At 36.4% G+C, this 15606-nt stretch overlaps 1 protein-coding gene across 1 annotated transcript in view; it reads right to left on the reverse strand.

Annotated features, from left to right (window-relative positions):
• The window catches only part of ipo11 (importin 11), a 120338-nt gene that overhangs the window by 85733 nt on the left and 18999 nt on the right, over positions 1-15606 (reverse strand). The window contains exons 6-11 of the mRNA XM_043247120.1: positions 7797-7929; positions 6327-6385; positions 3521-3569; positions 842-912; positions 543-735; positions 39-191 (exon numbers count right to left, since the gene is read on the reverse strand). Of these exons, the coding sequence (XP_043103055.1) occupies positions 39-191; positions 543-735; positions 842-912; positions 3521-3569; positions 6327-6385; positions 7797-7929 (658 nt within the window). The remainder of the gene's footprint in view (positions 1-38; positions 192-542; positions 736-841; positions 913-3520; positions 3570-6326; positions 6386-7796; positions 7930-15606) is intronic.

Raw genomic sequence — 15606 nt, forward strand, 5'->3', positions numbered from 1 at the left:
GCTTCAGATATGTTATTGAGTTTATAATTCACATTTACCAAAACTCTCTGGGTCTTCTTCCCACATGGTTAGCTCTTCTTCTGTCAGCAGAAAGTATTTGGACACCAGTCTCCTGCCAATCTCCGTCAGCGTTTGGTGTGTAAAGAAAGCAGTCTTAATTTTATGTGCCTCCAGACTCTCTGGCTTACTGTCTGCAATGCACATTGCAACATCACTTTATTACACAATTATGCATACAGTTACGTTCAAGATATTAGATCATTCATTAAAACATCTCATGTGCTTCTACATTCCATTAGTAATGCAATAAACCATTGAAATGGGAGGCATTTTTTTATCAGTTTACTTTAATCTCTATCTAGGGAACCTCAGTCATGACCGACCAGCCAGATTTCATTAAGAACATCTCATCGATTCACTCTTGCCCTCTACCAACTCAGAAATGCCCTTGATCTGTTTAAAGGCTGTTATCCATTTCCTATTCGAATAAGCTAGAACTTTAAAATGGAGGCACGCCATGCCAAAGTCATTACGCTGCCTACCTTCAATGTTCTTGGCAGGTTTGTAGGCATCGTTTTTCACGATCATCTTGATGAGGTTCATGCACTGTACAATAAAACGCTCGAAAACAACTCCCTCGCCAACCTCGGTGAAAACGTAGCTGACCGCAAACTCCAGCGAACGTTGAATGAGAGGGATGAAAGGCCACGGGTGATATTCCAGGAAGTCCAGGAGCTAGGAGAGAGCATGATAGGTGACATTACACCACAGTCCAACATCTTAAGTATAAGTGCTTACATTATTTCCTTTGCCCTCTAAATGACTGAACATTTAGACTTACAACTTTGGTGAACAAAATGATGGTCTTCTCAAGCTTTTCTCTGCAAGGACTGCCTGGTCCAACTTGTCGACCTGCAAATAGTATAAAAAAAAAAATAAAAAAAAGAGAAATTCTAAATTCTATCATTACTCACTCACATGTTGTTCAAAACCTTTTGGAGCTGCCAAGCTGTAAAAACACAAAAATCGCCATCATAAAAGCAGTCCATTTCTGGTATTCAAAAATCCAATCTAGCTCTTCTTCATGAAGTTTCAAAACCTGTCTGAATGATTTGCTCACAAGTTTGTCTGATCTGGTTCTAGATTTCCATTCACTGACTCGATTCGATCGCTCAAGGTTTTTTTGGGGAATATAGTCTTTGGGTCTGTTCTGCGCATAAGACATCTGAATTAGATTTTGTACTATATTTGTGGTGCCTTTTGGTCATTTTAAAGCCCCTCTTCACATTCATTATATGACAAAGAGTGGCCAAAATTCACTTTCCGTGTTCCACAGAAAAAGCTATTCATTAAGGACTGGAACAGCATGAGAGTGAGTAAATGACATCAAGGTGAACGATGTCTTTAAAGCATCACTTGATATTGATTACACTGGCTAAATCAGTCGAACGAAAGCCAAAAATTATAAAACTCCCCCAAAAAAGCAGACTAATCTGTTTCCTTACAAGTCAGCACTCAGGACAGCGTGATACAGTGTGATAGAGCAGGGTAACCTTTCAAGGGGATTGGGCATCAATTTCCCGGTACGCAGAGAAATGAAGAAATGAATAGAACCAAAAAAAAAAAAAACTGGATTATTTGGGGGACCTTATCTGGCCCAGAGTTGATATTTCACATTCTGTTTGCTCATAAGCTAAGTCTCTCATCCACGCTGAAATACCAACAGGCCGAATGGAACCTGACCTGCGGCCCAGCCAGGAGAACATATTGCCTGTGATATCACCAGTAGATAACAGCTTGCTTCTGTCTCATCTGATGATATATAACTCATGCAAAGACGAGGCTGGGAAAAGCAGGGCACAGTGTCTCCAGGTGAAACCATGCAGATACGGCATTATTGTCTTTTGCTTGAGCAGAAATTTCGTTTGAGCCTTTGAAGTGGTGATCTTTCAGAAATAAATTAGTTCGGCCTTTGACTATGCACTCTATATTCAAGCAATAAAGAATTCCAGTCCGTCAGAATTAACCTTGTGCTCTCAATCAGAAATATCTAAAAGTTCTTTTTAGTACAAATCCTTTGACTTAGAATATTATTTTTGATTAAGCTGGAGAAAAGATAATATTAAAGTTTAAGGAACCAGTAATATTACAAAACACACAGCTTTTTAAATAAATGTACTTATTTACAATGACTTAAACTGGCATACAAAAATGAACAAGAAAATGTTTTTTCGTCACTCAATTTCACATAACTGAACTCTTTAACCTGAAACAAATGACTGTTATCTCTGCTTAGGCTGAGGATCAAAAATTTAAAGCGTTTTTAAATCAAATGTTTATTTGTCCTAAATGGTTGCTCCTCCAAATCCAATTCTGCTAATACAATAGCACTTTATTTCCCATCTGGGAATAGCTTTGAAAAAAAATTAATTGGAAAAAAGTCTCACGGTACATTGTGAAAAGGAAAAAGTCTTTAAAGGCGTTCTTAGTTATCTGTCCTCATTAAAACAGTTTTCCACAAAGAAATGAATAGTACAAAAATACTTATCTGTCAAATAAGTGGCCCAATTGCTGTCAATGAAGTTGGTTTTTCTCATGGGAGCAGACAGGATGATATCACGTGACTAGTCAAATGCTACTTGTTTTATTTCGGTTACCTCTTGTAAGTGGATACTTTCGCTGACAGAATGAATCATGGCTGACTGCAAATAGCTATTTTTTACAATGGCATCAACAGAAAACTTTAAAAGCATCGTAAAAAAAAAAATACTCTGCCATAAATGGTTCAACCATAATATCAGGAAGCTTCCATACTTTACATGCTTTCATTCTTGTCCTCACCTTAACAGTGGCAACTGTGAGGCAGTCAATGGGACAGTAATAAAAAAACGGTTTACATCCAAAATATCTTAAATTGTGTTCCGAAGACAAACAAAGCTTTTATGGCTTTGGAACGACATGGGTGTAAGTGATTAAAGGTGCTCTATGTATGGTCACAAGAGTTGTTGAACCAAGTATTGCACTACAAATGTAAAATATTGGAGGTATTTTTCACCTGGCCCCTCCGACTCAGACTTGACGCACTCGCAGGTTGCCAGATTCCCACTCAGACCCTTTTCATTTGCCAGCTTCCGAAATAAAAATACGCTGTGTTTTCCGCCAACTGGCAACCCAAGGTTCTGAAACGGGATTGGGTAAACTTGCAGCAGGCGGGTTTCCCAAAGCAAAACAGAAGCCGACATTCTGGGGCCGGAAGGCACATTTTCAAAGGAGAATATCAGACTGTAGCACTGGGCTTTAGCATCCCTTTGAAATCTAATAAATTTACTGTTTAAAAGTTTGGGCTCAGTCATTTTTTGTTGTTGTTGTTTTGTTGTTATTCAGTATATCAATGTGTTAACAGCAGACAATTTTCCCCCGCCACAAAAAGTTTATATGTTACAAAGTTTGTCGATGGAAAAAAAAAAAAACTCGAAAACACCACTGGAATTAGAAAAGGAGAAAAGCATGTAATACTCACAGCATTCTAGAAACTGCTTTAGCCGCTCAAAGACAGCATTGAGGAAGCCCTAGGGAAGCAGACAGAGATAGTAAATGAAACATCGGTATCAGGTGTGGTTAGCGACCACGCTGCTATTGGTGCTGACAACATCTAGGCTTTCTTGGGTCACGTTGAAGGCAGATTTGGCAGGAAGCCCCAGGCAATCTTAACTCAGGTTGGGGAAGGACAGGCTGTTTACGTGGTGTGTTGGAGGAGAGATTTAGAGAGTCCTGCCGTGCCAGGATACAATCCTAGAACGGTCGTTAAATATATGGAACCAGATTGATCAACACAGGGCACAAGTAACACTGAGCTGACAGATGGTAATTTCTGCACCACAAACAGTAAATTACAGCAGTAAGTTTTTTTTCTTAACACTAAAACTTTGCAGTCAATAAACAATGGGCTAACGGACCGTCATTGTTGCAAGATATAAAGGTGAAAATGCTACTGTGTGTATGTTAATGTAAAGTCAATTTCTTTATGCCTTAAGATGAACTGTACCCAAAACATACTCATTTTCAATGCGGTGCGATTTCTAAGACAACATTCAAGCATGATGAAATAGAAATTCCTATTTTGTAAATACCTTAATAAAATAAAAAGAGTAGGTTACGCTTTATTTTAAGGTGTTCTTGTTACAGTGTCATTATACATTTAAGTAATGCGTGTTAATTAACTATATGTACTTACAATATGGTTTGAATTAGGGTTTTAAGGATACTTGGATATAATTATGTGGACTATAATTTATTGTTATTATAATAGTAAGTTACATATGTAACACAGACATCTTAAAATAAAGTGTTACCAAACAATATAAACATATCTCATATAAATGTTTGAACTAATTATATTATAATATATATATAAAGTTTCCATATGCCTGAGGTATACAGCCTATATTTAATATACAAATTGCTATTAGATTGTATAAGAACAAATTACAAATTGTTAAAACAAATTATATAAAACATATGAGATGTTATTTTAGTGTTTAGCAGTTTTGTTATCGTTTTGAATTGCATTTTCTTTTATTTAGTTAACATTTTGTTATGTTTCTGTTTCTATATTTTATTTTTATCATGTCTATTCTAGCTTTTAGCACATTTTAGGTTTTAGCTTTTATTTTTAGTTATACTTTCTAGCTCATTAAGTAATGTAACTTTAAACAAAAAAGAGAAACATTGCTTTGGCGACTATATTATTATATATATTACATATTAAAGTTTATTTTATTTTTCACGGTTTTGGCTTTACTTTTAGTTAACGGTAATAGCGCTGACAAGTATATTTCCCTCTGTGATTCCCGTTATAGTCTTATACCATTAGCAGTTCTGAAAATGTTCACTCCCTGTGATATCTCACTTGTGACTGAACACAGTGTGAAGTCCATTTCAGGCACTGGACTTCAGTCAAAGGCAGACTAAAGATGTTCTGTGTTTGATAATGATGGAGTAGTGATACACCGAGGATGAAGAGGACCGGGGAAAAAGTTGGATATTTTATGACACTGACTGTCTGGCTTTGAGAGGAAAGACGACATTAAAGTCCAAGAGTCTCCAGAGAGACAAGAGAGCTACAGCCCTACCGGGAGAACACCGTGTTTCTTTAGCTTGGCAGTTGATTGATAGCCGGAGGCAGCAGCTCATTGAAAATATTCTCTTTTGAGTTGTCTTACCTCCAGAATGGATCAATAATGGTGCCATCATCATTTCCTTTACCGCAACTAATAAGCTCAAATTCAAAATGTCAGTGGCACAGGCTCCTAAGACGCAGTCGTCTTGACAGTCTAACAAATGGACTGCCGGATCAAGGGTTGAATATATAAACTTGAAATAAAAACGAGATCTTCTTTGAAGCAGAAAGGGAAGAAATAGGAATGTCAAATTCATATGAATATACTGTGAATATTTAATGCATTACCCAGCGCTACTACAAAGACATCTCTATGTACTATATATATAGAGAGAGAACGTGTGTGTATATGAAGCAATCCTAACTGTCCTTTATGACTAACAAATACATTTTAAAGCTCAGAATAACAGTTATTACATAAAATATTTTCTGCATTGTTGCACTGTACCGTGAACGCTACAAAACCTTTTTCTTTGACTCACTGTTTCTTGCCAATTTGTATTTTTTTTCAAAGCCTCATTAAGGATTAGGAAGGCTCACATCACTGTAATGTGAAAATTATCTCTGATAAGCCAACTCCCACAGATGCATTAAGAGATGAAGGCACCATATGGGATTCCTGCAGAGGCTGGCTGCACTTCAGCGTGTGCTTTGTGTCGGCAGATTCTCCTCGCATTCAGATTATGTAGTGACAAAACTCTCATTTAACCCATTTAAATACAACAAAATGAACAAATAAATCACTATTATTCTGCACGTGTCAACACAAAATGTTGTGTCTCGGGGAGCTATTCTAATGTTTAATGCACAATGACCACAGGACACATGTAATGCATTAAATATTTACATTGACCTGTTTTTTCTTTCCAAGCCTCATCTTCCACTGCAGAATGAGCATCTCATTTGCGTGCATAGATTTATTTTTAATGTTAGAACGCCAACATCATCTCAGGTTGATCTTGCTTGCAAACAACTACTCCATTTTTACAATTTAACCTGCCTTACGTCCAAATGAGTTTGTAAGGACGCAGAAGTGTGATTAAAAAGTGTGTACATCTAAATAAGCAGTAAGTAAATATATAAAAGCTAAAGCCTTGCTATTGTATATAAATGATGACAAATAATCAAATAATCTAACAGAATTTACCATGACTTCCATGTTGTTATGCGGCTCAATGAATCCATGCACAGTAAGCTTCCGAAGAACTGCAAATAGAACAAACAAATATACAACAACTGTTACTTATATATATATATAATGTTTCTGTTAAGTTTCAGCTCAAAATAACATATAGATCATTTATTATACATTTAGAAAATAGCTATTATGAGTGGAAGCAGAAACCCTCTGTTTTCTGTGCCTGTTTATTTAAATGTAAATTGGCTTTTGCTCCCCGCCCCCATTTCCAGAATAGAGCTGTACCATTTATCACAATGAAATAACTTTAAACCATGTATTTTAAAACATATTAGTTTAAACATCTAATATCCAGTTTTTTGAGTGGATGCATCCAAAGCACAAGGACAGAAAGTGGCAGTCTCAGCATGTAGTAAACTAAGTACACACACACACACACACATCTAAAACACATGAGTTACATTGTTCTCTCTTTTCGCCTCTGAGGCTGGGACTCTAAATAGTGTTCTGTGCTCGTCTGTGCACCCAAAGACAAAACAGCATGTTCTGTAACTGGTACGCCTGTGTCGCTTTGTTGCTTGTGAAATCAAAACGACGGTGCAGCAGGTGGAAATTTACAGATTAAAGGGTGGTATTATTATAATGAGATCCCTTTGCAATATCACAAGGGGAGCGAAATGAGACGCGCTCAGACGAATGCAGAAAAGGTCTTACTAAAACTAAAATTACTGATTTACTCTTTTTCACGTTTCTTTGGTTGGTAGGTGCACTGGGGGCCTGATTACAGAACTTAAAACCTGGAAAAGTCAGATTTTCATGATATGTAAACTTTAAAGGTATAGTTCACCCAAAAATTACTCACCCGTGCGTCGTTCCAAACCTGTAGGACCTTCGTTCATCTTCAGAAAACAATGTTTTTGATTGAATCTGAGAGCTTTCTGACCCCGCATAGACAGCAATGCAACTACCACAGCCAAGGCCCAGAAATGTACTAAGGACATTGTTGAAACAGTCCATTTGATAACAGTTAATTTTCCGAACTTTAGTGCACAAAGAAACTAAATCACGTTATTCAATGACGTCATTTGCAGGATCAGAAAGCTCTCTGATTTCTGAAGTTGTGGTCACCTAAGTCTGGGTGCCAGCACCTGCTTCTTCCATTTGATCAAAAAATCCTTTAAAATACATATGTTGATTGAATGAGTTTGTCTGACAACCAGGCACGTAATTAAAATTAGCTGAATATTTTCCATTTTAAGCCTGACTCTCTGTTCGTGTTTGATTGCGAACAGCTTTAAGCTACTGAAGTTATCCAGCCGAGAGCGGTGAGTGGCTTGCAACATTAACTCAACCAGTGTCTGTGCTTTTATGTGTAGACGCTTAAGTCTGTAATCTGCAGGCGTAGGCTGAGAAATTTTCTAAGAAGCAATGAGTGTTTCAGCACTGACTATATGTGTATATGTGTGTGTGTGTGTGTACCTTTCAAAGAGAGCAGAGTACGCTCCAGGGAGCTAAGAGCAGCCTGTTGGTCTCCTGCGTAGATCTGCTGTAGGAATGTGTCCGTGTGATGATTCCACAGAGAGCAAGCGAAACTATAGATGCTTGACGCCAGCTTTAAAAAAAAAAAAAAAAACAGAAGCACAAAAACAGAGGCTAAATTAGCATTTAGTGATAGTGTCTTAGGGGGCGTTCAGAGGTACAATGTGATTGAACTTTATGGCAGATGTGCTTAAATTCTTCGCTGCTTCAGTGCATCTTTGATTTGGTGCACCCACTATGCTAACTTTACTTTTGAGCACCACAGACAGATAAAGCTACTCCCCAATGCTACTACAGTGCATAAGCTGCAGGATTACACAAAATGATTTTCTTCATGAGAGAGAAATTCACATTTTTCATTCTGCTTGCACCCCTGGGCCTACTGCAGATCTAGACGATGCTGCCTCAGCTCTTTGATGATTCCTGATGTACTTTTTGACATCTAAAGTCAGGAACTTCATGACCTGTGTCTGCTTTTGAGAACATGACTAGAGCCTACTGACTAACTGTAAATCGAGTTGCTGAAATAATAATGATTTTTGAAGATGATTTGTTTTGCAACTTGCTCCTCTTTAGAGTTCATTTTCTCAGCTGACTAATGAGTTAACAGAATGTGTTTTTCTAGGGTAAAAGTTGACGTAAAGACATTGTTTAAAAGCTGTTTTTCTTATGTCTTTGTGCTTTTTGAAACACTGATTGAGCATTACATGGATGGACAGGATTCAGATTTTGGTAAGTTGTGCTCTCTTTTAACGTACACCTAATTTTTTTAAAATTTTTTTTAATTTCATTTTCATTGATTAATGGTATGATTGTGATTTGTGATTAATCAACTTAATCACACAATTTTTTACCTTAAATTAATATTTTTGATGTTTTTAAAACTCAAATCAATATGGGCATGGACAAATATGGATGTTTTAAGCAAATGAAAAAACATGTTTATTATTCGTTAAACCATAATAAGAGCATGTCTTCAAAGAACTTGTTCATGTCATTTAGACAACTGAAAAAAGGACACAGAAATGCCAGTACTGCATTTTGGTGCAGCTACATTCTCAATTTGTTTATTTCATTTATATATTTAGCTGTTTCTGTTATGAAACATGAAATAGTGACTAAAAAAACACCATAACCAAATCTCCCTTCAAAGATGTTAATCTGTTCAAAAATCCTGATTTATAATCGAGTCATTGTCTGATTAAATTATATAGGCTACACTTAAGACAATAGCTGTGCTGTAATTTATGTAAACAATGCATTCTGTTTTGTGTCAGCAGCTCTGTACACATATATGCTTGTGATCTAAATAGAAGGAATATATTATGCCGTGCATATCCAAAATGGCGCTATAGGGTGACGCAGAGGAGGCGAAGGGTTGAATAAAGTAAAAAGTTTGCTTCGGTTTCGTAAAGTTACGGTTGAACCATTGATGAGGGTGAGTAACTAATGACAGAATTTAAATTTTTGGCTGAACTATTCCTTTAATGGTGAGAACTGGTCTCTAAACTGAAGTGCTACCATATAATCTCACAAGTACGATAATTCCATGCGCATGTATTTAATTATTTGGTAAAAATTCATGATCATTTCTAAACCTGAAGGGGTTTATTTTGCCATAATAAACGGGTGACATCAATATTCACACAGCGGCAGCCAGATATTTCTAAAGGGCAGTGATTCTTTTACAGCTTCATTTATTTAAGCCATTAGACCATCAACATAAATCTTCATAATGGGGACAGCAAAACTAGAAACGTCTCTGAGGGGGGAAAAAAAATAACAAAATGCAAAATGGCCAACCAATCAAGTTACAGTATGAAGAAAGCCGCGATTCAGTTCAAATTACAAAAATCATCCAGCACACAGAGAAAAACCTTTTCGGTATAGCTCAGGGACAGGGAGACGTCAGCAGTAATATCTTCTACGCTTCATTTAAAGATATTCTCAAATCACCATCACGGAGCACGTCATTGAAGAGCGCGGCACGGAGAGCTTTTCTTCAAGAGCACTTCAGACAAACTGCCTGACAAAAAACACAAAAACTCATTTTGTTTTCTGTTTTGCATAACAGATGATGATAGCTTACCATTAATTACATATACGAGCTGCATAATAAATGACTTTTCATAGTTATAAATGGCATTTTCAGAGGAGGAAATAACATAATAATGACTACATGAAAGACACTACAATTATATTACAAATCAAGAGTAAAGCACAATATAAGGCAGCTGTTATTGAGAAATTAACTTAAAATGAGCCGCATGGAGAAAAGCATCATATTCTAACTCTCATATTACAGAAGGTGTGTGTCACGCCGAGGTTGTAAAGAAAGCAATTTGCAGTCCATACCGGGAACAGACACGCATCTACACTGACTGGGGCTTGGCCTTCTTGTCACTATAGCAACGTGCCTGGCTGAATGCCCATGAGAAATGCACGAAAAGTGAAAATTTATGACCTGTTTTTGGACATCTCACAGAAAGACGAAATTAAAAAAAAAAAAAAAAAAAAGAGAGAGAGAGAGAGAGAGAGAGAGAGAGAAAACCACAAAGTGTTATATGCATTAAAGGGTGTGACAAAAGGATATGGCACTTTACACAAAGAGGGCGCAAAAATGGGTGTGAAATTTATTTTTTTTTCCCCAACAAATGGTCAGTGAAAAGAGGTGCTTAAACCTCAGGAGGGAAAAATTGGGAGGTATGAAAACCTCTTACTAAATGTCTGAAACCCCGATTGATTGGTGTAACATGGTCTGTTGTTAAACATTCAATGAATATCGGGAAAAAAAATGTATATAAAATGTTGTCAAAAGTAACATGGCTGCAAAATTATCCTGTTAAAATGATTCTGAATAGCTAGTTAGGACTGGCTTGTTTGGGAACAAATGTTAGATTATTTTTTTACTAGTCAAAAATGAAAAATTAAAAATATGCTGTATGGTTAGCGTTTTATTCTATATATATAAATATACATGACAAAATATTTTTACAAATCTGGCATCATTTACTTGCCCTTGTGTTTTTCCAAAATATATAATTTTCCCCCTGTGTGACTGCATACTGAAAATAAAATTAACTATCACTTTAATCATAGCATTTCTAATGTTTAGGACATGATTTTTTGGCTGGTTTAATTAACACTTTTTTTTTCAACCACAAAGTCAAAAGTAAACTAATCAAAGCATTAAAAAGGTGTTTATTATGCTGCTGAAAGTCTTTCAACCTTTTAATTTTCAAAATGATTAGTTTCCACAAAACTATTAATGTTTCAACATTGATAATAAAAAAATGTTTCATGAGCAGCAAATTATCATATTAGAATGATTTCCGTTCATGTGACACGGAAGACTGTGTTATGATGGTAAAAACCCTGCTTTGACATGACAGGAATAAATTACATTAAAATATACTGTATTAGAAAATACATTTAGGCTAAATATTACTATAAATAGTAATAATATTTCACACTGTAGCGGTTTTATAGTCACCTACTGCAGCCTACAGTAGGTGAGCATATCAGACTTCTTTAATAAAACATAAATAAATAAATAAAAAAAAATGATGTCTACAGTGTTTTAGTGAAGGAACAATCGAGAAGAATCAAAAAGTAGAGTAATTAAGTGACGGTTAACTTTAGCCTGCACATGGAAAAGTGCATTTCTACACATTACATCAGAACTCAAAGGTGTTGCATTACTGTTTATACTGCCTTTTCTGTAGGTTCCCACTAGCAAGATCACAAAGCAGCAGCAATATCCATATTTATTTCATTATATTTCACTTAAAAAACAACATCTATATTCATATCACAGACCATCTTAAATGCAATCATTATTGACTCGCGATTGAGGTCACGGAACAGTTTCTTCTGTCAAATCTTATTCAACGGGATCATATTAACCTGTTGTCAGTGACGCTGTAACACGTGAGACTGTGATCACAGTACACTGTATTTCCCTGGACGTTCTTAGGTCTGGCACATGTGGCACATCATTTACACCACTGCAATAGCCATAGGGTTGCAGAAGGCGCAAACACACACCTGACCTGTCGCTGCAGGCAGGGCATCTAGTGAACTGAAGGCTGGGGATTGCAGGAATGAAAATTTGTCCACAATGGATAGGACAATAACGCGAAGCATTTCTATAGACTGAAAAGTGGCCTTGGGAATTCCATACGTCACAAATTCCCATTTGGTTTTGCACACTGCATTGCAGACAGCTGCATTTATTGCAAGGGCATTGCCAAAAAACATATATAAATAAATAAATACATTTCATTAAAAATGGATTTAAAAAATAATTATTAAAATAAATAAATATATATATTTTTGCCAACACAGGAATAAGTCAAATGTAAAATATATTTAAATTATTAAATTTATATAAATTATTACATTTTATTTATTTATTTTTTTTTACAATGAATGTGGCTTTAAAATGAATTGAATTCAGTTTAAAGCAATCGTAAGAAAAACTGCATTGCTATTAATAATTACTATCGCTTTAAATTAATTAAACTAGTATTTGAATATTTTATATCTAAATGCGTATAAACCTTATATTTGACTGCAACACTAGAAAAAAAAAAAAAAGAAAAATCTCTAAGAGCCTTCTCATTTAAGACACTGTCACACACACCGCTGATTTATTATCCTTGCCTTTAATAACAGCATTTTCAGAAGCAACAAAAGCAGAGTTCTTCTACCTCAATCAGCAGACTGCCATTTGATATACTCCAAATGTTCTTGTTCCGAAAGACGTCAACATCCTCATTTTACAGATGAAAGACCATCTGTAGAATATGCAAAAGGTGTCCAATTTGTGCATCTGCAAAAATGACACTCTTTTCAGCACAATTAGTGAAATTTTGATCTACACTGCAAATGCTGTTTACATTTGCCAAAAGGCTGAAAACAGTTATTTGCCATTTGTAGTGCAAATGTAGCAACTGTTGGAAAGACCAGGTGGCAAATGATAGTTATCATGAGAGCAAATGATGTGTAGACAGTGAAACACATTTGAAAAAAAAACAAAAGCTCTCCAACAGCATGAGGGTTTTTGTTGTTATTTGTGCATTTACATGGTATGACACGGACTTGCTAACACGGCCTAGCAGCAACAGGTGAAATGATCAGCAATTACCAAAAGCCAGAGTGAAAGAAAAGCAGCAATAACCACCCGAGAGCACATCTTTACATTATGTTCATTAACAGAAGCATATCAAGCACTTAAGAATGTATAGTAATTGCCAAATTGCTAAATTTCCATGGAAACTGGAGTTCTTGTTCTCATATCCTGAAGATGCAACATAATGCCATAATGAATTCTGCATAAACCAATCGTTACTGACCGCATTGAGAACGCCGCACAAAACATGACATGACCATTAACAGAAGCAGCAGCTTGTGTCATGCTACAGGTCAAATGGAGGGGTCAGCTCAAACTAATTATTTCCTTCAGCTCTAAACTAATTTGGCACAGTAAAATAAGTTAACTTTAAAACTAAGCGCAACCTCTTGATGGAAACTCGAACATCTCACCTTCACTCTGAATTCATGATCAAGCAAAGAACTCGTGGCATTTTTTCCAACAAATGTGTGTGGCTGACATCAACTTCTGCATCAACTTCCGAAAACTGACAGAGAAAATAATCAGAATTGAAGATGAGCAGTGAGGATGAGAAGCTCTTTCAGCGCAAGTTGCCCTCACCCAAAATTGAGGTCAAGGAAAGTTTTTTTTAAATTGTTGGTCTAACTTGAATGGGTATACTCCAGTATAAATGCTCACATTTGACAGTGTCCTGCTGCCATGATGATTAGCCGAATTTAGATGAATTATATATATGTGTGCGTGTGTGTGTGTGTGTGTGTGTGTGTGTGTGTGTAGTGAATTAATTAAAAATATGCAGTTAGCCTCCTACAAGTCAAAATATACAACCACCCTTTCAACATTTACATCTACAGCATGGTCCTGTTAGCATCTGCAGCTTTCTCAGATGACAGCCATTCAAAAGTGTTTTCAAATAAAAATACTTTATTAAAAGCCCAATATTACTAATATGGCAATGTAATATAGTACATTAGGGTTGAGACGGTGAGGAAAGTTTCTCGGCGGTAAACCGACCGGTAATACAGATATCACCGTGGCAGGGGGTTGTTTGAGTTTTCCCTCATTCCCTTAGTTTACTTTACTTTACTTTTACATTAGCGGCAATTAAACATCAATAGCTTGAATTCAGTTCGAGCAACAACACAATACAATGTAGTAGCATAGTAAATTAAGTATTAAGTAATAGCCTAATAGCCTTTTATTAACAAATGAAAAAAAAACATGCTACATTCCTAATATAAAAAAACAAATAACTTTCACATTAAACATTTTTAAGTTTAAATGGGTAAAGAAATAACAGGGGCTTTTCCATTTCATCGTCTTGTCTTTTTTACCTCACTCTTCTTGCCAGTCAGCTCGACTCATTCTCCTCGCGTCATAAATGAAATCTATCTGATCTGTGCGCGACTGCCGTTCGTTTAGCTGCATTACGCAGACACATTCATTTTTAATTGTCTGTTCTCTCACCTAATTACATAATTATTATTAAAGAAAAATCAAATGACAGTGTGGGACGGTCTTAACCGGTGTTGCGGCTTAACGCCAGTATCACGCCAACAACGTCTATCGAAACAAGCCTATAGTAGATGTGCTGTTACTGAGATGAATTACATTGCCAACGGACGTTTTTCTAAAGACGTTTTAGACCTCCTTGCCCAAGATGGCTCTTTAACACCAGCTGTAAACAAGGCCCAAGTTATGTGAAGTGCCTGATAAAGCCGAACAACACTTTTGGCCTCTGCACGTCAATGCTTTGTTTGACATGAAATACGGAAAGCGTGGCTGCTATAGCACAGTCATTAAAGCGCTCGTCCCAGCTTCACAGTGCTCAAGGTTAGTCCAATTTCTCCCAATGATGACGATTTATTTCATCTGTTCTTCACCTAGGTAGTGAATTCACTCTAGCACTCAATAAACACAGACTAAATGTACAACACAAGACAGAAAAAATACCAGCAAAATGCCCTGAAAAGAAGTTGAGGGGAAAAAGGTGCACACACCATTTTTCAAAATCATCGTTGCGCTTCGCTTATCTTTACGGTAAAAAAAAGACAGATTTCACTTCTTAAAGTTTATTAGCAAATAAATCCACGAAAGTGAATCAAAACTACCTGAAACAAATTGCTGCCATTGGTGCGATGAGCAAAGCCAATCCGTCATCTTTATATCCAAATAGAGGCAATTTTTTTTTTGGAACACAGTCTATTTGGAAAAAAAAAAAAACTTTCTACAAAGACAGGTGGGAAAATTTGTGCTAATCCCTCACAATACACAGCAGCTCATATCGTTGTTTAACAGAAGACAGTTGTTCAGTGCCGTTTCATTAGCTAGAAGAAAGATTACAAGCAACTTTGCTCCCAAGTTGCTAAATACTGAGGAATACAGCATGCAGCTGCGGTTTACATACAATCCCCACCACCAGATGAAGATTGTCACATGTGCACACAATTAAATATGCCTATGGCAGGTGTTCGCTTCCTAGCCTAAATAAGAAATATCAGTTCTGGAGCTTTGAGGTGTATTGGGCCTCTAGACTTGGGGAGTTATCAACAGCAAAGCACCTGGCATGTCTCATTACAATACAACCACTGGAGAATTCTACTGAGCTCCAGGAGCCTCCAAAAGCAAGTGAAC

The sequence above is a fragment of the Puntigrus tetrazona genome, chromosome 8 (assembly GCF_018831695.1).
Source record: "Puntigrus tetrazona isolate hp1 chromosome 8, ASM1883169v1, whole genome shotgun sequence".
NCBI classification, from domain to species: Eukaryota; Metazoa; Chordata; class Actinopteri; order Cypriniformes; family Cyprinidae; genus Puntigrus; species Puntigrus tetrazona.